We start from the raw sequence: 24,202 nt of genomic DNA on the forward strand, positions 1-24,202 counted from the left end.
GCTGTGTTTGGTCTCCAAATCTGTACTTTTTAAAAAAGCAGCATTTGCTAGGCTTCTCATAGGATGCTATGGAATATGTTTGAAATTCATTCCAGCACCCTTTCTCAGTCTGACATCCAAACACCATACATTACTGAAAATGTGAATTTAAGGGTCTGTTTTCTGATGGTTAATCAAAGTGGTTTCATGCTTGCAAATTCATCTTCTAACAGCTTTTATCCTCATCATAATAAAGTTAAGAATTTGGTGTTATCAAATCACTTTTCATTTAAGATATTTTACACAGCCTTCAAACAAAGCCCCAAGGGATTTTGGGAGGAAAAATACACGAACTGTAGGACAAGTAGGTCACAGAGAGCAGCCCCATCAGATGGTGGAATGCAGGGCAGGGCTGCGCGTCAGGAGACTTTAGTTCTATGCATAGCTCTCCCTGTGACTCAGTGAATGACCTTGAGCTACTTATTGAAGGGCTCTTGCCTCAGTTTCATCTGAGATAAAATGGGGCCAGGAGGAGCCTGTGACACACGTGGAAGGTACTGTGGAGTTTATACTCACATTGCCAAATCTGGGAGACCCTTTTTAGTCCTTTACTCCAACTCCAAATGACTCCGCACCACATCATTTTCTGGAAAATGTTTTCTCCTTGACCTGAACAACTCTGGTGACAATGGACACTACCTCCTCTTGGAAAAGCCCATCCCATCTTCAAACACTTTTAGTTGTCGAGAAATTTGTGTTGGGAAATATCTAAAATAGGGAAATCCCTAGGAAAAAAAAAGTAGATTTGAGGTCATCTGAGACTGGGGGAGAGGGATGCAGGGAGTCCCTGGTACAATGGTAGCAGAGTTTCTGTTTGGTGCTATGAAAAAGTTCTAGAAATAGTGATGGTGGTGGCACATCTATTGAACCTAATGCCTCTAAATGGTATACATACATATCAGTGAATTGTATGTATTCTATTCATTTTGACAATTATAAAAAGACCTTTTTTTTTCATTAATGTATTTAATGCTATGATCTCACAGTGAAGGCAGATCGTGTTGTTTGAGGTGGACAGCCAAAGCAACAAAGGCTCTAAGGTCACAGGGCAGGGAGGAGCAGGGCCAGGATCTGAACCCGAGTCCTGGACTGCAGACTGTGGGTGTCACTAGATCCACACTGCCATCACTGTGGAAGCAGATTCCCTCTCATGTGTGCCCTGAGCTGGCCTGTGCAGAGGAAGGCAGAAGAACATTTCTACCGCCATTGTTCTCTCTAGAGACTAAAACAGAATCAGTGAGACCTGTTGGTTTCTTTGGCAGCTGTAACCACTGCTGATTCATGCAGAGCTGATAATCCATTAAATTTACTCCCCCCATATCGGTTTGATACATACACTGCTCTTAAAGCAAGCTCCCCGATTCCAAAACTTGTAAAATGTGTTTTCTGGATCTCAATGCAAGAATTTTGAATTTATCCCTCTGTAAATACAAGATGTTGTTTTTGACTGATTGTTTCAGTCTCATGATCATTTTGAGTCTTGATTCTGATACCCATAACAATAACTCCAAATAAGTTATTCCATCCTAATACTATCCTAATAGGAACTCAGAATAGTTTAATTCCCTCATTCAAAGATGCTGGAAAAGACTGGTATATAGGAACCTCATTTATTCTGCCTTACCCAATACTAGTCAATGCCTGTACATCATGCCAGAAAATATATGAGTGCTGTATACCTATTAACTCACTGAATCTGCACAACAGTCCCACAAGGCATTGTTATCATAATCATCATCTTATACCTGGGGGAACTGAAGCACTGAGCAGTTAAGCAGCTTGGCCAAATTATATAGCTGGCAAGTGACGGAGCCAGAATTCAAACCTCTTTTTTTTTTTTTTTTAAGTTGACACTTATAATTGTACATATTTATGGGGTAGTGCATGATAATTCAGTGTATGCGTGTAATGTATAATGATTAAACCAAGGAAATTAGCATTTCCATCTCCTTATACCTTTAACATTTCTTAGTATTTGGACCCTATAAATTGCTCTCTTTAAGTTCTTCGTGAAATATGTACTAGGTCATTGTGAATTGCAGTGACCCTACTATAGTCACCCTACTCTAAGTTATTAGTCCTCCTGTGCCTCCTCTCTACTTGTATTTTGGTACCTATTATCCAGTGTCACTCCTCTTCCTAGCCTCTAGAATTTACTGTTTGGCTCTTTATCTATTTTGAGATCAACCCCAAACCTATTTATTTAGCTTCTAGAATCCATGCTCTTAACCCTTAGCAATAATGCAGCCAACATCAGCCAGTCCATATTGGACTAGGATAACAGAAGGAACTCTATTAAATTTAATCAATGAGGTTGCTACTATAACTTGTTTTAATTTAAAATTTTATTTTACTAAACAAGTTTATTGGTGCATTATAATCATATATATTCGTGGAATTCATTGTTACCTATTCACAGGTACACACAACTGGTGGTGAAACCATCTGAATTGCCACACAAAACATTCGTGCCTTTCTTTGTGCTGTATCTTCTATCAAGAAATTCTTGGTCCATTTTTTCCCCCAAACTCTACATTCTTGTTGTTCCTTCTATCTGTTCACAGGATACTGCCTTTCTATTTTCCCAGATAAACTTAAATACTTCTTCTCTTTCATTACCCCTGCATTGTGTACCAATGTCCATTATGTTTTGAAGTAGATTTCAGCATAAGTGGATGGCAAGCATTCACAGAGCACCTCAAGTGGGTCAAGCTGATGGTGGGAGTATACACAGAAGAGTGTTCCTGCCCTTAGGCTTACAGCTTACTAGAGAGCGCCAACACTAAGGGTGTCCCTGGTGCCTACCTCTCTGTAGGTATTTTTCAAATGGTGAATGACTGAATAGAAGAGAACCAAGTACCAAGGAAGTCCTTGAAAGCACCCTATCTTTGTGCTTTGGATCAAGAGAGACCTAATTTCAACTACAATGGCTATTTGCTTGGTAAAATTGCAAAATCACCAGCCTTCACCTATGAATGTCAGTCAGCTTAGGCTTCATTGTGCAGCCTGAAAATATCGGAAGCTTATAACAAGGAAAGTTCATTTTCTGTACCTGTCTGTCTTGGGTGATACACAACTTTGCTCCATGTAATTATCACTGCAGGATTCTGGATGAAGGGATATTATTGCCAGTCTCATGGCAAAAGAAAACATATTCCCTACGAATACCATTGCCTATAATGCTTACTGATTTTTAAAACTCTTAACCACGTTTAGTCCACCAATTAGACAATTCATTATAATTTGATATTTATTTGAATATTGAGTATCATGTGCTACCAGGATCAAGTTAAAACTTCTGGAACATCTAAGAGAGACTTGGATGGATTGATGATGGTCTTTTTAATTACTCAAGTTTTAAAATGCTATTATTCAACAGTAAGTCTCTGTTTTAAATGTTACACATATTTCTCAGTAGTACTTTTGTTCTCCAAGCATACTTATAAACAATTTATCATTTAGAAAAAGATATTCAAAATTAATTGAGCTAATTTTACCATGGAGAAGTATTTCAATATCTGTTCCATGCATTTTAACAGACTACAACAAAACTGAACGTAAAGCTGTTATTTATGTATTCTTTACTATGTAATTTAGAGGTTAGGATGAATGATTCATTGCTAGCCTTAATAGAAATGCTAGCCTATTTCTGTCTTCCTACACGTAGTAGCAAAGTATCTATGCTCTGCTAATTATTTAATTAAATAACAGGTACACAATTCATTGTAACAAAATGGCTTTTTAATAATCGGGGAAACTTCTAGAATGACAGTATGATTACAGGGGCAGTCTTTCCTTCAAGTTTTCAGAATAAACAAAAGACACTCAATTGACTTGCCCCCACCCAGTATGTATTTTTCAGATCTTTTCTCCAGAGCTGCCAAAATTGTGACACAATACTGATGGAGGGGCAGATAAAAGAAATTGTGGCAGCTGATTTTTCTTCATGGAGAATCTAATTACAGGGAATTAGACATAACCTAATCAGACATTAGCAGTAATTTATTGAGAGCAACTTTTGGAATAAATTACTATGGAACTTCCAGTGACAGTTGTTGTGCACACAGTGGGGTTGTCTGAGTTCAAGATAGATTTTAAAAACTAAGCAGGGAGGAAAGCAGAAATGATAAAAAGAATAGCAAATATGATCACTTGCTCTTGGAAATTGTCTGAAAATAGTTGGCAACAGTCTATAAAAACACAAGCAAATATGCATGATTGTTTATGCAAATACATAAATAGGCATTTGCAATTTCAATCAAATATATGTAGCCTTTGGGGGGGCAAAAATCTGCCTGAAGTCCAAGATCCTGTCTCCCGCCCACAAATTTGCTTCACTCTGCCACAGATTTCCATTTGCTGCTTTGAAGCCTTTTCCTATCCCACTAACATTATTGGGCTTGCACTTTGAGCTTAGCAGGGTGTGATGCTCTTCTAGGTGTGGGAAGCCCTGGAAAACATACAGGCTCTGCAGAGACAGGCAGACCTGCCATGACTACGGTGCTTTGTGGGGACATTTGAGCCACAGGTGACACTGTGAGCCCACGTTGGTCTGCCCTTACTTCAGTCTCACTATTGAAGAAGCCCTTGAAATCTTGATTTTATATTAAAAAAAAATCACAGAGAAGAAAATGTTTCTTGACCTCCTTTTAAATGCCATATTTCAACTGCAAGCAATATGCCCAATATTGTTCAGAGGGTAAGAAGATAACAGTGACATTTGAGGGGATTCCTTACCCACCTCATTTCCTTGAGAACCCAAATTCTGAAGCTCTTGCCAGCCTTCCCAAGTCCCCAATGGAATCCCTGCTCATGTGCATATTTTGGGTGCATCAGTATGTTTTTCATTTTCTCCCTGGAAACGGTTTCTCACACCCACACTGCAAGAGTGCGATCTGTGATTCTGTCGCCTGCTCGTTTTCCGTGTCCTCCTTGCCTGGAGCGAGGGCTGAGAACATGATTCAGATTAGGGAAGTGATACAAAACGTGGCTGTTAAAGATTTTTGTAAAAGCATCTTGCTATGTGTCTCGTGTAACCTATGACTTCACCTGACACCAGCGGGTTTGAATAGTACACTCTGAGATTGTGGGCTAGACCTAGAAGACACATGCTTTTAGGCCCTTGGATGTCACCTTATTTAATTTCAAAGAGGGGTTCTACATTGGACTTTGTTCAGTGATTGAGCCCATTTATTTGGGAACGTAATGGCTCACCTTTAAACTTCCCTACTTCTAGCTAAAATCTGATTTAATAATACAGTATTGAGAAAAGCCATTGTATGGGAGAACGTAGGCTGTTAAAGAATAGAATGGGTTGTACAGAGAAATTGCAAAACTGTGTTTTTATAAAATAAAAGTGTAAGGATCAGAAATTGACAGTACTAAAACAGCATGATGAACTCAAACTCCTCTTCTTACCTCCAAGCTTTCCTGTGTGGAAATTTTACCTGTTTTACACCAGATTTTTTAAGAAAGACTTGAAGGATATTGAATGGAAAACATGGAACATCAAAAACATAATGTAGCATAGGATTGTGGTTAAATTTAAAATGGGATTTAGAGTAACTAGTGATGTTATATCTTGTGAGATCTGAGGAAAGAATGAAGAACATGGATGTGTTTAACAAAGAACAGGGTTGAAAAGGAGAGAGCAAAGATGTATCATAGAGAAAAAGAAAATCCTATATTAAATAGGGAGGCATTTTCTTAGGGAGGATTGGAACAGAGGATTGTGTTGGGATGTTGAAGTTTCATTAATGGTGTGTTTAGCAACAGCTGATAGTGGTGTCAGTAGTGGTGTTGTAGTGAAGTAAAGGTTAAATGTAGGAAAATGGTGTGGATTAAGGAAAGAGAAGTATTTCACCCTGTGTGTGATCTTTGGGCAGTTTTCTTTTGAATATAAATGCCTGTGTCTGAAAAAGGCAAAGGATGAAAAAAAGTTAATATTTTTGTTATAAGTTGGAGTGGGATACTAGAAAAGAAGTTTATTCCATAGGATTTAAAACAAACGTTTCTGTTGATGATTTCTTAATGACTAATTGCACAAAGGGGTAGAAAACCTGTGTTATTGAGGAACTGGTTCTGATATAGAGAAGCAGCTGAGGGTAGTGTGGCTATCTGAATAATAGCCTCCAAACATGTCTACATTGTCATACTACAGACTTCAGTTATCTTACCTTGTTACCTTGAAGGTAAAAGGGACTTTGCAGACTATAATTTAAAAATGGATCTTGAGAGGGGAAAATTATCTTGGATTATTTGGGTGCATCCTAAGTGATCATTGACTTGTGAAAGCTATTCTGTTGATTAATTTTGCTCCCTGTACAGGACTGGAATGCTAACTAATTGTAATCACAGTGCTCTGAAGAGGAAGGGGAGCTAGGCGTGGTGGTGCTCCCAGTGGCTTGGGAGGCTGAGGCATGAGGATCACAAGTTCAAAGCCAGCCTCAGCAACTTAGTGAAGCCCTAAGCAACTTAGCAAGACCCTGTCTTAAAATAAAAAATAAAAAGGGCTGGGGATGTAGCTTAGTGGTTAAGTGCCCCTGGGTTCAATTTCTGGTACAAATTTAAAAAAGGAGGGGAGAATCTGAGACAGTAGCAGGGGCTGCACTGACAAAAGCTGGAGGGTGGAGTGATGCCAGGAATTCCGCCACCCTCTAGAAGCTGGAACAAGCAATGAAACATTCTCACAGAGAGCCTCCAGAGGGAATGAAGCCCTGCCAACATCTTTTTAGCCCAGTGAAACAGATTTCAGACTTCTGACCTCCAGAACTGTAGGAGAGTAAGCTTGTGTTGGTTTAAGCTGCTGAATTTGTTCCAGTAGCAATAGGAAGTAAATACAGGTAGTCATCTGCAGATAGTGCTGTCATTGACTTTTACAATGAACATCTGCCAACTCTTCTTCAACTCTGAGCTTTGCAAATGCCACAGATTGCAAAAGATTCTGTTTCTGAGCTGTTATGTTCTGTGGGTTGACAAAATCAGTTTTCCAAGGTCGTGAAACTTCAATGTGGACTAGATTTGAGGTCATCTATGCTGCAAAGGGTTTTGTAGAAAAACCCTTTCCACATAAATACCCTCATTCAATCTTCTTAATAAGGGCTTTATTTTCTTAAAAATGAGGAAACTCCAAGGTTTTTATTTATTTATTTTTTAAATACAAATCTTCTAAAACATTCATGGTTTGTTTTATGCAACTAAGGTTCTGAACCATCCAGACTTTTGTGTGCATGTGTATGGTGGAGGGCAGGGGGCGAGGAAGAAAATAGGAAGCCAGTGTTTTTTTTCCTTCAAATGACCAGTATTTTCCCCAAATTATTATATAATCCATTTTTTTCCACAGTGGTTTGAAATGGTATTGGATTTTGACTTTAAAGCTGGCACTACAAAGTAGGTACCTGAGGTGAGAACTATTATAAGAAAAATCTGTGTCTCTGAGTTGAAATGCATTCTGCTGTCATGTATAACTAATTAGAACAAATTTTTTTAAAAAGAAAAACCTATGTCTCAAATAGGAGAATGTAGATATCTTCTTTTCTCCAGTTTATTTCTGCTTAAAATTTAAGTTTAAGCATTTTGGCCAGAAAACACTTACAGTTTTCTGTGAAATAAATAACTTACTTGGTAACTCAGAGAAACCACAGGCCGAATTACTGTGAAGAACAGGAATACTCTTCTTAAGAAAAACCCACAGGAATTTCTGGAATGAAACTGTGATCTAGTTTACAAAATGGTGTGCCTCTGATGGAATCAGGGAGCTGAGAGTCCTGACCCGCAGCAGGAGGTGCCTCTAAGTGACACAGGTCATTCTTCCAGAGCAGCTGGTAGACAGTGTGGAATGTGAATGTAATGCAGGGATTACCCTTAATAGGTCTCTGATCTCAGGGTTTTAAGAATCAGGTTGGGAAAGTGGACAGATGTACAAAAATAATTACCACACAGTGTGAATAAAACCTTAAAAGAAGAGTTTTACTCAGCTGTGACAGTTTCCCAGGCCTCTTTAGAAGACATGGTTGAGACAGTTACTTGTGTGTGCTGCATCTGTAGGGGACAGTCATCTTAATCAGTAGGGATCACTTACCAAGCCCAACACCTAATAATGAAATGTTGTTAAATGATGGTTATAGAGTAAATTTAGGTTATAACTAAGAGTCTAGGGTTATTGGATTATTTTATTTTTTTCTTGCTTATCTCTGAGATGCATACCTTAGAGTTGAAAGTGATCATTGGCTTGTGAAAACTATTCTGTTGATTAATTTTGCTCCCTGTACAGGACTGGAATGCTAACTGTTAGGGACACAGGAAGCTCAGGGGATATGAAGACATTTGGTATACCAAAATGAATTTTCATTTCTTTGGGGCCATGAAACTCTGCATGACTGCCTTATATGCCAGAAGTTGCTTCCATTAGTTGGATAAAGGAAACTCCTAGAAGGCATCTCTTAGCATCTGTTAAATCTCAGGTATCTTCAGTTAAAGTATTTATGACAACTGGGGTTCCAAGTGGATCCTCAACATAAAGAGTATTGTAAAGGATCTTGAGTTCTGATCTCTGTATTCGCACTGCTTTTAGATTAGTTGTTCAACTGCCTTCCTGTAGTCACACAGGAGAAAGCATACATTTTCTTCTCTTAGAAAGGTCTTAGGATTGTTTCCAACAGCAACTAGACATAGTGACTAATTACTCTTAATAAATTATGCCAAAACCAAACTCACCTTTGGGGAGTTGTGGGGGGTGCAGGAGATCAGACCCAATTCTTTGTGCGTGCCAGGCATGCACTTTACCACTCAACTATGCTCCTAGCCCCAATATATTTATCAGCCAATCTTTATTATTAGAAAAAAATTTTTGAAATTAATTTTTTTTACAATTAATTATACATGACAGTGGAATGCATTTATGCACTTTGATATACATAGATGGGATATAATTTCTCATTTTTCTGAGTATATATGTTGCAGAATTACATTGGTCATATTGTTGCACATATACATACAATAATAATGTCTGTTTCATTCTGCTATCTTTCCTATCCCCATAGCCCCTCCCCTTCTCTCCCATCACTTCCTTCTACCTAATCTAAGGTAACACTATTCTTCCCTAGTGCCCCCCGCCTTTGAAATATTTAAGAAGTCAACAATCAGTAGAACACATCAGGTATTTTCAGGGGGTGTGTTTCAATTCAGGCTCCTTCTAGAAAGCCCATAGCATGTAATCTTGCTGAGAAACAACACAGATCGCAATACACTGCTATAGTTTGGGTTTGAATGTCCTTCAAAGGCCTATGTGTTAAAGGCTTGGTCCCAAGGTTGGCACTACCGGGAGGTTCATTTGAGAGGTAGGGCCTAATGGGAGATCCACAGACCACTGGGGGAGTGCCCTTGAAGGGAATGGTGGGATCGCTACCTCTTCTCTTTTGCTTCCTGGTCATGAGGTGAGCAGTTTTTCTCTGTCACATGCTTCCGCCATTATGTGCTGCCTTGCCCAGGCCCAAAGTAAGGGGGACAGCCGACTGTGAACTAAAACCACTAAAACTATCCAGAAAGCACCTTTTCTTTTTATAAATTAATTGTCTCAGACAATTTGTTAATAGTGGCAAAAAGCTGATTAACACCCATCAAGGTTTTCTAGATTGAATATCAATTGTCAGTAATATCTTGCTGAAAATCTATGTCATGGTCACTTCTTTGCACAGGTGCATTTCATTTAAATATTTGTGTACTTGAGACTTTTCTGGAAAACTTTCTAAAGCGATGTAAAACCCAGCTCCAAGCAAATAGTTATCTGGGAAAGAACACACATCAGGGTCTTTGGTTTTCATTATAAATTTCATTTTGTCACCTCAGTGTCAGGAATCTCATCTGACAGAGGACACAGAATGCCTCTACTCCAGGATCCTGATTGGTTTCAGCTTGGAACAGTTTTCTCTCCAACAATCATTAAAAACTAGACTGAACAAGGTGCAGTAGCGCATGTCTATAATCCCAGCAGCTCAAGAGGGTGAGGTAGGCGGATCGTGAGTTCAAAGTCAGCCTCAGCAACAGCAAGGCCCTAAGCAACTCAGTGAGACCCTGTCTTGAAATAAAATACAAAAAAGGGCTGTGGATGTGGCTCGCACCCACCCACCCACCCAAAAATACTAGGCTGATGCATTTGATGTAAAAGCACTTAAAAGCACTATTTAAGTCAGTTGTTCCCAGATATGAATTAGCATATCTGTTAGCATTGCCTGAAAAACTGTTTGAAACTTGAGTCTGATTTAGTAGATCTAGGGCCTTGGAATCCATATTATAAAAACTCAAATGATCTCATCCTTAGACAGCTTTGTAAAACTGCTATTCAAGGTCTTTTAAATGTAATGTACCAGTTACTTTACCTAAAAATGCCCTCAAAAAGTTAAGCCCAAGCAAAAAGTTTGTTCTGACAAAGTGTCATGTTTCCTTTTCTTGTATAATGACAGTTGGGTAACTCATCATGCACCACCCCATCTTGAGTTCCAGAAGGTTCAGAAATAAGTTTCACTTATACTTAATGCAGTATCTGTTCTTAGTCTGGGTTTTTACTATTTTGCTCATCCTAATTACATTGTACTTGCTCTCTACTGTCAGATTAAGAATTTTATCATATTCAAATCCTTTGATTTGCGTGTTACAGTAGCACATGCATATACATATGCCTGCTTTAAGAAGGGTTTAGTGAGTCCCCTAAAGATTGAGAGGATTGAGGCTGGGGGTGCAGCTCAGTAGGAAAGCACATGCTTAGCATGTGCAAGGCCCTAGGTTCAATCCCAGGACTGACTAACTAACTAAATAAATAAATGAGGATTTAGCAAGATAAATTAGAAGTGTGTGAGAATAAAAAAATAGGCAAGGCAATAGGAGTGTGGTTGGCATCCGAATGTCATTTTATCTGCAATCCCAGCTACTACAGCAACTGAGGCAGGAGGACTGCAAAGTCAAGGCCAGCTTGGGCAACACAGTGAAACCCTACCTCAAAACAAAAACAAAAACTTTTGGTTTTACTGTTATCTATTTCAGATTCTTTTTGAAAGTAGGTCATGTTATAAATAATAAGATTTAAAGCAGGCCTAGATAGCACCCGTTCAAAGGCTTAGAGAATGAAATCATCACATTTTTCGTGTCCTTTGGCTGTACTACCATGCCAGAGGCCTGGCATATGGAACTGAAGTTATGCCTGCAGAATCATTTTGATTGAAATAATGATGAAGCATTTTCATGACTTTAAAGTCAAAAGGCATAAATGCAAATTCCTATAATGATGTAGTACATTATTTTTTTTGTAGAAACATGAGAAAAACTTGACAACTAAAAAATTCCCATGGTTTATAATATACCTGATATGTAAATGTAGCTACATAAATGTAGATACTTACATAAATGCCTGTTTTTTTTTTATTGGATGTTCACAACTTTACAAAGCTCATGACAAATCATATTTCATAAATTAGAATCAGTTGGGTTATGAACTCCCATTTTTTCCCAAATACAGATTGCAGAATCACATCAGTTACACATCACATTTTTACATACTGCCATAATAGTGACTGTTGTATTCTGCTACTTTTCCTATCCTCTACTATCCCCCCTCCCCTCCCCTCCCATCTTCTCTCTCTACCCCATCTACTGTAATTCATTTCCCTCCATGTTTGTTATCCCATTCCCCTCGTAAACTCTTAAATGTAATTTTGTATAACAATGAGGGTCTCCCTCCATTTCCATGTGATTTCCCTTTTTTTCCTCCCTTTCCCTCCCGCCTCATGTCTCTGTTTAATGCTAATCTTTTCTTCCTGCTCATCCTCCCTGTTCTGTTCTTAGTTGCTCTCATTATATCAAGGAAGACATTTGGTATTTGTTTTTTAGGGATTGGCTAGCTTCACTAAGCATAATCTGCTCTAGTGCCATCCATTTCCCTGCAAATTCCATGATTTTGTCATTTTTTAGTGCTGCGTAATACTCCATGGTGTATAAATGCCACATTTTTTTTATCCATTCATCTATTGAAGGGCATCTGGGTTGATTCCACAGTCTAGCAATTGTGTATTGTGCTGCTATGAACATCGATGTGGCAGTATCCCTGTAGTGTGCTCTTTTAAGGTCTTCAGGAAATAGTCCGAGTAGGGCAATAGCTGGGTCAAATGGTGGTTCCATTCCCAGCTTTCCCAGGAATCTCCATACTGCTTTCCAAATTGGCCGCACCCATTTGCAGTCCCACCAGCAGTGTACAAGAGTACCCTTTTCCCCACATCCTCGCCAACACTTGTTGTTGTTTGACTTCATCATGGCTGCCAATCTTACTGGGGTGAGGTGGTATCTTAGGGTGGTTTTGATTTGCATTTCCTTGACTGCTAGAGATGGTGAGCATTTTTTCATGTACTTGTTGATTGATTGTATGTCCTCCTCTGAGAAGTGTCTGTTCAGGTCCTTGGCCCATTTGTTAATTGGGTTATTTGTTTTCTTATTGTCTAATTTTTTGAGTTCTTTGTATACTCTGGATATTAGGGCTCTATCTGAAGTGTGAGGAGTAAAAATTTGTTCCCAGGATGTAGGCTCCCTATTTACCTCTCTTATTGTTTCTCTTGCTGAGAAAAAACTTTTCAGTTTAAGAAAGTCCCATTTGTTGATTCTTGTTACTAACTCTTGTGCTATGGGTGTCCTATTAAGGAATTTTGAGCCCGTCCCCACAATCTGTAGATCGGAGCCAACTTTTTCTTCTATCAGACGGAGAGTCTCTGATTTGATATCTAGCTCCTTTATCCACTTTGAGTTGACTTTTGTGCATGGCGAGAGGAGGGGATTCAGTTTCATTTTGTTGCGTATGGATTTCCAGTTTTCCCAACACCATTTGTTGAAGATGCTATCCTTTCTCCATTGCATGTTTTTAGCTCCCATAAATGCCTGTTTTAAGAAGGATTTAGGCTGGGTGTGGTGGTGCATGCCTGTAATCCAAACAGCTAGGGAGGCTGAGGCAGGAGAATCAAAAGTTCAAAGCCAGTCTCAGTTACTTAGTGAGTCCCTAAGCAACTTGGCAAGACTCTGTCTCAAAATGAAATGGGCTGGGGATGTGGCTCAATCATTAATCACCCTGGATTCAATCCCCAGTATGTATGTACATACATACATACATAAAATAAGGGTTTAGTGAGTTCCCTAAATATTGAGAAGATTGGGGCTGGAGTGCAGCTCAGTGACAAAGCACATGCTTAACGTGTGCAAGGCCCTGGGTTCAATACCCAGCACCAAACAAATAAAAGAGAGAGAGAGAGAGAGAGAGAGAGAGAGAGAGAGAGAGAGAGGGAGGAGATTTATCATGAGAAATTAGAAATGTGTAAGGAAAAAAAAAAGGCAAAGCAATAGGCATGTGGCTGGCATAAGAATGCCATGTCATCTTGCTAGATGGGCCAAAATCTTAACTTTCTAGCAGCCTACGTGAAAAGAAAAATTCTCTGCTCAGAGAAGCGAGAAGTACTTGTGATAACAAATCTAGAAAGATTTCTTTTTCCTGTACGCTCTCATGGAGAAAGCACTTTGAAGTGGGTCATCTTGTCTCTCGGTACAGTTTCTATTGTGCAAAACCAGTAAAGTGTAGTGCAGGTCAGATTTTTGTATGAACTGGATAAGTTAAGAAATTTCCTGTCCCATGTGCTGGAGGGTGAGGGCAGGGGAAGAAGAGGGATCACTTTCACTGTTAGCCAAAGGAACAAGCATCATGGAATGGAAGGACTACCATTTGGTGAGAAAGTTTAAAGGAATAGGTTTTCTATATTTAGGGTGACATACACCAGATTTTTGTCTTTTTATCTCAATTGACTACTGCTAGTTTATGGGATATCTTTCTATCACTTAGAACAAACAGTTTCTCCTGGGCAAATTCAGCATCATGGTTTGCCCCCTAACCCCTGTCTTGAACCTGCCCCTCCCTTTCATCTCTTGAACCCAGGGCCTCGCATATGCTAGACAAAAACTCTGCGAACTAAGCTATGTCCTCAGCCCTTCAGCTCTCCTCTTTCTTATCCTGTGGTTCCTTTATGTTAGTGCATATTCTACCTAAAAGTATGTAGAGGCCATGAAAATTACCTGGGCAGGAGTGTCAATTAGGCAGCTTGGGAAATAGCCAACTAAGTAGCTTCATGGTTCACATTACATTATATTAAAACATTATACAGTGCTTCTTAAACTCAAGTACATATAGAATCACCCCAAAATTTCTCCGAAGTATAGATTTCTGGACCCTACAACCTCAGGTTCTAATATTGTAAATCAAGTGTTGAAACCTAGGAAACAAATTCCATAGATGAATCTAATTTGAGAAAAGCTGGCTTAAAGGCTAATAGTACAGGTTTAAAAATTACACAGAGTTTCAAATCATTGTCATTATGTTAAATTATATAATCTTGGGCAAAGTGATCTTCCTTTGCCTCAGTTTCTTCACTTGTAAAGCAAAAATTTAAAAAGTTTTTCAAGCACAGGGTCATTTTAAGCATCAAATAAAATTAAACATCCTGCTACAGTACTTGGCAGGTAGTAAGCATCAATAAATGCCAATTATAAGAAAAACAAACAAAAATGCTTAGTGGTATTATCATCACATTATAATTTGAAAGATGGACATAGGATAGTGCCAGCCCTTTGGAATGTTTTTCTAACGTTACCTACAGCATTTATTCTTCTTTTCTTATATCCGAGCCTCCCTCTACCCAGGGTTTAAAAGTGTTCTCCATTAGAGTTCCTGCACACTCTTGGTTGCATTTTTGAAGTCCTTATACACAGAATAGCCATCCTTTTTTGCCTTGGGTCTACATCCTTGAAAGTTCCTCTTCATTCTTACCATATAATTGTGGAAACTGAATTCAAAGCCCAAATCTCTTTACAAATAATTTCCAGCTACACAGTCTGAAAGCTGCCCGCCTGAAAAAATTGGAGGATCCTGAGGCATGAAATAGAAAGAGACATGAATTATTTTTTTAAAATGTGTACATTTATATTTAATATGCCCATCTCAACAGAAAGCTTTTGAAGCAATTGCAAATTCAACCTGGTTCACTCAAAGTGAAAAAACATGGTTAAAACATTTAAGATGTTTTAAAAAGCATTGCCCAAAGGGTTCTTGAAGGAGGTAGAATTCCAAGAAGTTTCTAAATAAAACAAATATCTGGGTCTAGGATTTTCCAGTTTTTGTTTTGTCTCTTCCTCTCCCTTTTTACTCACTTTCTTTTCCAGTACATGATCTTCAGACTGTGTTTCAGAGAATATGATTCCAACTGCTCTCATCTGGCCTGTTTTTCTGGCTTAGTGTACAATATTGTGGTAAAGGCTTCAACATCAGTAATAATGACTGTAGAAGGAATGCCAAAAAGATCCACACTGACACAATTTAATAGAAAATTAGCTGTAAAAACACATTTACTTATAATAACGATACACACATTCACTAAAATAGTGTTAAAAATCAAAGCCCTCCATCCCTCCTCTCCCTTTTTTCTTTTTACTTTTTCTTCTTCTTTTTAATGCTGTTACAGTTTTTAAATGTACAGTTTAGTGGTATTAAATGCACTCACATCTTACTCTTTTGGATGAAGAATCTAGGTCTCATCTTTGTACCAGTATATTCCGGAGGAGTAGAATAATTCTTCCTAGAAAGAAAGATGCTCTGGAGAAGGAGCTTTGATCTTTCCTTGCACACTACTTAGGTAGAGTTACCTGACAGCTGTGGGTACCTGTACCTGTGGAAAGAATCATGGCAGTGTTAGAGGTGCAGATTTCAAAGACTCTGAAAGGTGGCTCTGATTATCCTGTGCCCTGTTTTTGGACCCTGACCTCTACTGTATCAGAACCCAGCAAAAAGTTTCTTTAAATTTGCCTAGAAAATAAAAATGCAGGGCTGGGTTGTGGCTCAGCAGTGGAGCACTCATCTAGCATGTGCAAGACCCTGGGTTCAATCCTCAGCACGACATAAAAATAAATAAATAAAATAAAGGTATTGTATTCAACTACAACTAAAAAATAAAAATATTTTTAAAAATTTTTAAAAATAAGAAAATAAGAATGCAACATGGGCGGTTCATCATAGTAGCAAGCAGTTGTTTAGCAACAGCTGTGTAGAATAACAGGCAACAGCAAAATCACAGTCCTTCTGACCTTACTGGGAAAAAAGGACATGTGCATTGACATGTACACATAAATTAAAATTCTTGAAGACAATATATTGCTACAGGAGTTCAGAAATTGGAGTAATTTCTACAAGTTGCAATCATTTTTATCTAATTGTTGCACACAATGTAAATTTTAATTGAAATAAAATGTCTCATGTTATATGCAGAATTTGAAATTATGTACCCAAAGGGGAAAAAGGTGCAATAATTAGGTAATGTCAAAGCCAGTTTGTACAACTGTTTCTGTTATAGCCACATGACAGCTTCACTATAGGTAAAAGAGAAATACCCGATGGCCTTTATCAATCTGGTAGGAAAATAGGTTCTGAATTATGAGAGCTATGACTAATGAGTACTCCTTAGGAATGCACTTCTCTGTTAAATGCACTGCCCTTGTGGTCTGAAGCCTTTGATGTTCTTGAAGGCAATTGCACTAATTATTCTACATTATTTTCTTCTTTTTCTGGTGGAAGCATAATGACTCTAGTATAACAGAACAAATCTTCCTGTGGATGAAATGGAAATATCTTATAAAATATAAATATCATATATGAAATCTGAATTCCCAGGATCTCGACAAAAATGAGAGACTATGGATTGTGGCGTATATCTTCTCTTCACTTCCTATCAATGAGATCAATGCAGAAATTGAAAATAGAGCCCCACATTGATAAGACAGAAATCTAAATATATTACTAAGACTTTGAAAGATGTTTCAAGAAAGTGGTCAGAGCTGGGGATGTAGGTCAATGGTAGAGCACTTGCCTAATGTGCACAAGTCCCTGGGTTTAATTCCCAGAATCACAAGCTGGAAGGGGCATCAGTAGTTCAGAATTATGGCTCATCCCACCCAGGAGCATGGAAAAATGCAATCAGCTCAACTGTTGTCTGCTTATTAATGAAATCCTGGTTCACATAGTGGAGCTAAGTTGACCTGAGGGCTAAACCCTATGTCATTCTAACTGATTCAAACAGTGATTTTAACTGACATTTTTTTTTTTCTGAATTAAGATCACTGGGGTCCCATCTGAGTGTTGAGGTTTGTCAGGGAATGCTCACCATCAGTAATTTTCAGATTGATTCAAACCCCTTGATCAGTGGAGGATGAATGAGAAAGTGGAATCCATTAGGCAACTTATAATGGAGGAAAATAGCAGAAGTGATTGCTGCACTTTTGACAGACTGCAGCATGTAAATTATATTATAAATTATGTGCAAATTTGCACCAATTACTTGATTCAAGAGCTCCCAGGTTTGAAGCACAAAGTACTGTATTTGTAGTCAGAGCAAAGTCTTCACCTTAAGGATGATTATTCCTGTAGGAAGCAGATCCACTTGGGCTCCAGGGTGTACGAGTTTTCAATGCAATGCCAAGGCAGTTGACTGCTTTTTCTTTCCTCTTCTCCACTGTCTTGCAGACCAGATGACGTGCTCCTGCATCGTACGCATGATGAGATTGTCCTCCTGCACTGCTTCCTCTGGCCCCTAGTGACATTTGTGGTGGGCGTTCTCATTGTGGTTCTAACCATCTGTGCCAAGAGCCTGGCAGTCAAGGCAGAAGCCATGAAGAAGCGCAAGTTCTCTTAAATGGAATAGCCTTATGGGAAGCAAAGCACAGAAGCTGCACGCCTGGGCACATGTCCACCTGCAGAGCCCGTGTTTCCTGGAGCAGGAGATGGAAGGGGCCGAGACAGGTCTCCGAGAGCCTCCTCCCTCAGTAGCAGCAGAAACAGGCACAACTGGAAGACTTGGAACCTCATAGCTTATATTCCATGTGTCGTAGCAATGGCTAAAGGGTCAAGCTCTTAGCTATATGGAGTAACTGTTTCAGAAAACCCTATAAGAAGTTGATTTTCTTTGGAAAGTAACAGTATATTATTTGTATAGTGTAGTATACAAACCATTATGATTTATGCTACTTAAGAATATTAAAATAAGAGTGGTCTGTGTTCTTTTCTATTTCCTTTTTTTTATGCTTAGAATACCAGGGGTTTAAAAAAAAAAGTTTTCTGCTTTTCATTTGACTCTGCTAGATTTAACTTTTACTTGACAGCAAGGATTCCTGCAGAAGCCTTGATCATACTGTATAACCTTCAGTTTCCACAATTAAAGAGTATCTTTTGATTCCTCCTTGAAGAATGAATTATGCACTGGTAATTCCAGTTATTTCTGTGTCTCCATGTCCTCTATCACCTGCTTAGGCCTCACCCATTATTTTTTACTTCTTAAGAGAGTGAGACGATTCTGAAGAAGGCCTGTCCACACTCTAAGAGCACAGGGCTCCTTGATTCATCCATTCATGTTATTTCTGATGAATTTTTATTTTATCTCTGTGCACTATAATATACATGATATAAAGGACACTCTTCAGCTTATAATTAAAGGCTGTTTTCTGTTTTTATATTTTAGGTCAGAAAATAATGCAAAGTCAGTTCAGAGCATTTTTTCTTTTTCTTTGTCCTTGATTTGATGTTCTGGAGGTAATACAGGGAGATTGCCACAGTTTCATTTACTTAGACAAATCTGGAGATGTAACCCAGCTTCCACCACTGCTGCTGGGCTTTCTGTGCCTTGATCAAAAGGTCATCAGGGAGACCATACTTCTTTGCACCTGTTCATAAACTCAGATTCCAAATACCAATCACAGGTCTCAGTAAATATCAAAATTATATTCATTTACCATGTAGAACCAAACCTTTGTTTAAATGAAATGTAGATTTTTTTAATGGAGGAACCACTGACAATAGTTCTTTCTGTTTCCTTTGCATATTCCACAGACATGTTTCTATTAGGAGAAAGGCAAATTGGAATGTAAGGACAAGTTCCCCTCAATTATTCCCATAGGATTCAAAAAAAGATCTGAATTATTGGGAATGATGATTTCCTGACTTTGGGTCCATAAACCAATGTTTATTTTACAATGTAAGTTTTTGAGAGCATTATAATTCTCTATGAAAGAAAGTTGGATGAGTCTGATCACTTTTTTTTTTCCCTAATTCAAGCGTTACAGGTTTCACTGTGAAAAAGGCCTTGAACACACTATTTATGACATCCTTTGAAGTAGCTACAGTGCCTTGACTTCAATCCCAGTTTTCTGTTGCCGTGTCCCTGTTGTCTTAGCAACACAGTGACTATTCTGAAGCAAGTAACATGAAACTGGGAATCAGAGAAAATCATCATCTTTGCATTACATGGGTGGGGAGATGAAGTCTACTCTCTTCATATTATCTTTATCCAAGAGTCCATGATTACTTGATGACAGAGAGTAGATAAAATTTAACAGTGCACGGACATATGTTCATCTTGAGAGAAGGAAAGTTGATATATATCAATCTGAGTTTTCATTTGTCAGTTTGATACTCATGGTTTATATTAACTAAATGCTTCCACTTAGGCTCAAAGAGCATGTACAACTGTATTGTATGGGTTGATTTTGGGGGGCAAGAGAAGAACACTGAATCCAGGAGGTCTTACGTAGTTTTAGGGTCTGACTTGCTTATAGCCAGTTAAATTTGAGGCTCCTTATTTATACTTAACAAAGGTAAAGTCCAAAGAAGCAAGGAAAGGACATTTAAGGTTATAAAAGGCAAAGAAGCTTAACTTCTTAATATTTTCATTCTCTTTTTGTATATATCAGAAAATGGACCAAGCTGCTATAACAAAGAGGCCACAAAATGGGATGGCTCATGTAAGATAGAAGTTTATTTCTTCCTCAAAATATAATCCAGAAGTAGTGGATGAGTTGAGAGTTGGTAGGCCAAGTCTCTTTCACATGGTAATCAAGGGATCCAGGATTCACCTACCTGTTCTTCTCTCATTACCAAGGGAGTTGTTCATTCCATGGTCAACAGGTCTCAGAGAAATGCATCTACTTTATCATTTGGAAAAAAAAAAAAAAAAGGAAGTTGGGAGAAGGTATTTCTTTTTAAGGAAGTTTCATGCATCACTTGTGCCCAAATATGTTCTTCTTTACTTATTACCTAGCTCACCCTAGCTTCAAGGAAGGCCAGGGTATGTTTCCAGCTAGACATGTACCCTAATATACTTCAAGAGGAGTATTTCTAAAAGGTAAAAAAGGAGAGAATGAATATAAAATAAAAGACAAGAAAGATGGACAGCAGTCAGTGGCCCACATCATGATGAAAATCTGCTGAGCAGGCATGGCAAAGATTCCTCGCCCTGCCAGAAGGTCAAGTCCTTCTTGGCTGAACTGCAGATCTGCTCTCTGGGAGAAACTCCCTTGTCCTTTGGCCTCTGTGGCCCCTTAATTTGAACTCTAGAAATGTTTTGCTAATCAACTCCCATGGTCACATCTGAAACTTTTGAGGGGTCTCACGGCTTTAGCAGCTCCCTTTCTGCTGGTGTAGACTTATAGACCTGGATTACCTTAGGGAATTAAACAACAGGCCCTTACAGGCCAGGATTATAGCTCACCAGTCTGTCAAAAGACTTCAACTCCTTTTTTGATGTTGCTAACTGCTTTAAGCTTCACCATTTCTCTTTCCCTCTGTGCTTCGCATCTGCGCAAGCCCGTGGAAGCCTGGGTGCCGCCTCCTTTGGGCCCAGCAGGAAGTTCAAATCACCCAAACCCTGGCCTGCTTGCAGGAACCTTCACCCGAGCCTCAGACTCCAAGAACAATAATAAAAGCCAAGCCAGTTCTGGACCCACTTGGGGAGTCTGCTGTGTCTCCCTGGAAAGTCTCTGTATATGAATAATAAACCTTTCATACCCTTTTGGTGTGTGTGTGTGATATTAATGGTTCTGAACATCTGAACTGAATTCATAACCCCTGCCTCTGAATTTTGGGAAGTGGCGGCAACGAGGTTTCATCTGGTATTTTAAGGCTGATTATAACATTGATATAATTTCATCAAAAATGGTTTTCTGATCTGTTCACTTTCAGTTATTTCATGTGAAAGTAACTATAGCCAGAGCTATTCTGATTATAGTTAACAAGCCAACACTCGCTGTACCTGGCCTATACCTCTGTACCTCAATTGGATAGCAGCCACCTTGAAGCCTCTTGAACAACGAGTTTAGGTGGAACATAATACTTTTCATCTCATTTTTTTTTTTTTTCCTGCTAAGTTGACTCCCATTATCTGGCCAGTAATAGTTGATGGAAGACTTTCAAGAAAAACTCTGAATGATAACCACATTTTCTGCTGTTTGGAGTACCAGAGATGTTGAACCTCGGGGCAGAGACACAGCTTCTGCAAAAAGCTGTGTTACCTACTTGTAAACTATTTTTATTTTTAATTTTTTTTCTCATTCAACTATTTTGCGTAGTACTGCTATGGTTTGTCCACCAGAGATTCGTACACTGGAGGCTTGATCTCCAATGTGAGATACTGTTGAGTTAGTAGAACCTTTAGCAGGGGAGCTCATGGGATCACAGTCCTCAGAAGGACTTCATGCAGGGGCTGGAGTAATTCCCACAAGAGTGTTTGCCACTTTTGCATGTTCCCCCACCACTGTGATGCCATCAGCCATGAGTCCCTCACCAGAGCTGAGGAGCCATGCTTTGGAGCTAAATAAACTGTGAGCTAAAGAAAAAAAAAAAAAAAAAAAAAAAACTTCTTTATACCTTACCCAATCTTGAGTATTTTGTTATAGCTATACAAAATAGTCTAAATCAATACCTTACTGAAACAGCAGATACTAATCACCACTCTGTTTTTTTCTAACCACTTTTCTCACAGTTAGTGTGCCTTCCCAGCTGTTACTGGTAACACTTTTACCTAATAGTTTGTTAAAACATAACAAAGGGTCTCTAGTTTTCCATCCTGCAATGTCTCTTTCCTCATTGCCTGGTGCCCTTCCGTAGCCACACAGTTTCAATTTTTGTTGTTGTTATGATAGCACTTTTCCATTTCTAGATGTTAAACAGGAGAATCACATAACAAAATAGCAAAAGACTGGGTGATCTGAAGAACAGAAATTTATTTTCTCACAGTTCTGGAGGCTAGATCAGATATCAGCAGTTGGAGTTTCTCCCAAGGCCTCTCTTGGCTTGCAGCTGGCCGCCTTCTCACTGTGTTCTCCTGTGGGACACTACTGGTATATCTTCATTCCTATAAGAACATCAGTCCTGTGGGATTAGGGAATTGCCCTTATGACCTAATTTAACTTTAATTTTTAAAAATTTTTTAAAAATAGGGCTGGGGATGTGGCTCAAGCGGTAGTGCGCTCGCCTCGCATGCGTGCGGCCCGGGTTCGATCCTCAGCACCACATACAAACAAAGATGTTGTGTCCGCCAAGAACTAAAAAATAAATATTAAAAATTCTCTGTCTCTCTCTCTCTCTCTCTGTCTCTCTCTCTCTCTCTGTCTCTCTCTCTCTCCTCTCTCTCTCTCTCTCTCTCTCTCCTCTCTCACTCTCTCTTTAAAAATTTTTTTTTTAAATAATGTTAAGGTATTTTAAAATTTTTATTTATTTATTTATCTATTTTTTAGTTGGTGCTGAGAATCAACCCAGTGCCTCACACATGCTCTACCATTGAGGCACACCCCAGCCCCCTTAATTACTTCTTTTTAAAAAAATGTGTATTTTTTTAATTGTAGGTGGACACAGTACCTTTATTTTATTTTTATGTGGTGCTGAGGATTGAACCCAGTGCCTCACTTGTGCCAGGTAAGTGCTCAACCACTCAGCCCCAGCCCCAGCCCCAACCCCCTTTTAATTACTTCTTTAAAGGCCATTGAAGGGCCAAATCTCCAAATACAGCTTCACTTGGATTGGGGTTTCAACCTATGAACTTTAGGGGTACAAAATTTAGTCTGAAACATTTTCGTACCAAATTCAAAACTGTAAGGGTATAGGTGAAGCCACTGTTACAGAAATACCCAGACCAGAGTAGTTCACCTATAGCGTTTTCTCTCCTGTAGCCAGCCAGAAATAATCCATGGAGATATCCAGGGACTTGTCTTCCTTCTCCTTGTTTTCCTGCCCTTCCCTAGGATGTCCTCATCAGGACAGGCAGCTCAGAAGGGGGACATAAAGAAAGGGCAGGCATACACATTTCAAGAAAGGGAGACAGAAGTTGTATATTTCAGTTCTGTATACATCCCTTTGGAGAGAAATGGGCCTCTTGCAGAGCAGTGGTGTCTTCTAAAGGTTGGGACATGGGTTCTACTAGTTAAACAAAGAGAAGAAGGATGAGTAAGGAGGAAAATGGTCAGTCCCATACTACATTCCTCTAGTGAACCCTGTACACATGGAAGTAAATAAATTGTTGAGTGTGAGAAGAGAATTGGTCCTGAAAAGAATGATTGCTTTTTGAAATTGAGATAATTCTTTCCATTATTTCATGTTCCTAAAATTAAAGTTTAACTAAATAAGCTTAATTTAATCACTGTTATGATTAAAATTGAATTAACCACAATTTTCTTAAAAACCAGTAAGAGAGCAAGAAGACAGAGAAATTTTGTTTTTCTGCTAGCCGTAAGAAATTTCAGAACGGTAAGGGGACAGGGTGCTTTAGGCAGGATGTTGCATAGAAGTGATTTTAAAGACAGCCAATAGAGTTTGGAATTCTTAATGTGTATAGCAGAATCTGTGTGCTTCTTTAATCAAAATAAGAAATTCTATCTTTTTTAATGCATTGCAGTTGTAAGAAAATATTGTATTTCCTAGAATGTAGAAATTTTTAGAATTATAGGAAATTTTTAGAATTGCTAGGTTCAGTGGTGCATGCTTATAATCCCAATGACTCTGGAAGCTGAGTCAGGAGGATCAGGGTTCAAAGCCAGCCTCAGCAACTAAGTGAGGCCTTGAGCAACTTAAGAGAGACCCTGTCTCAAAATAAAAAATAAAAGGGCTGGGGATGTGGTTCAGTGGTAAAGCACCTCTGGGTTCAATCCCTGGTACAAAAAAAAAAAAAAAAAAAAAAAAAAAGAAAGAAAAGAAAAGAAAAAAGAAAGGAGGAAAGAAAAAGAAAGAAAGAAAAGGAAGGAAATAGAAAGACACATAGGGTTTCATAAAAGAGAACAG

General features: G+C 38.7%; 1 protein-coding gene across 1 annotated transcript in view; it reads left to right on the top strand.

Annotated features, from left to right (window-relative positions):
* Nucleotides 1–20,942, top strand: part of KCNMB4 (potassium calcium-activated channel subfamily M regulatory beta subunit 4) — a 63,828-nt gene extending 42,886 nt beyond the window's left edge. Inside the window, exon 3 of the mRNA XM_081311374.1 lies at nucleotides 17,627–20,942. Coding sequence (XP_081167500.1) covers nucleotides 17,627–17,795 — 169 coding nt within the window. The 3' untranslated portion in view covers nucleotides 17,796–20,942. The remainder of the gene's footprint in view (nucleotides 1–17,626) is intronic.
* Nucleotides 20,943–24,202: the final 3,260 nt, after the last annotated feature.

This window comes from Spermophilus citellus (genome assembly GCF_964194105.1).
Source record: "Spermophilus citellus genome assembly, chromosome: 10".
Lineage (NCBI taxonomy): Eukaryota > Metazoa > Chordata > Mammalia > Rodentia > Sciuridae > Spermophilus > Spermophilus citellus.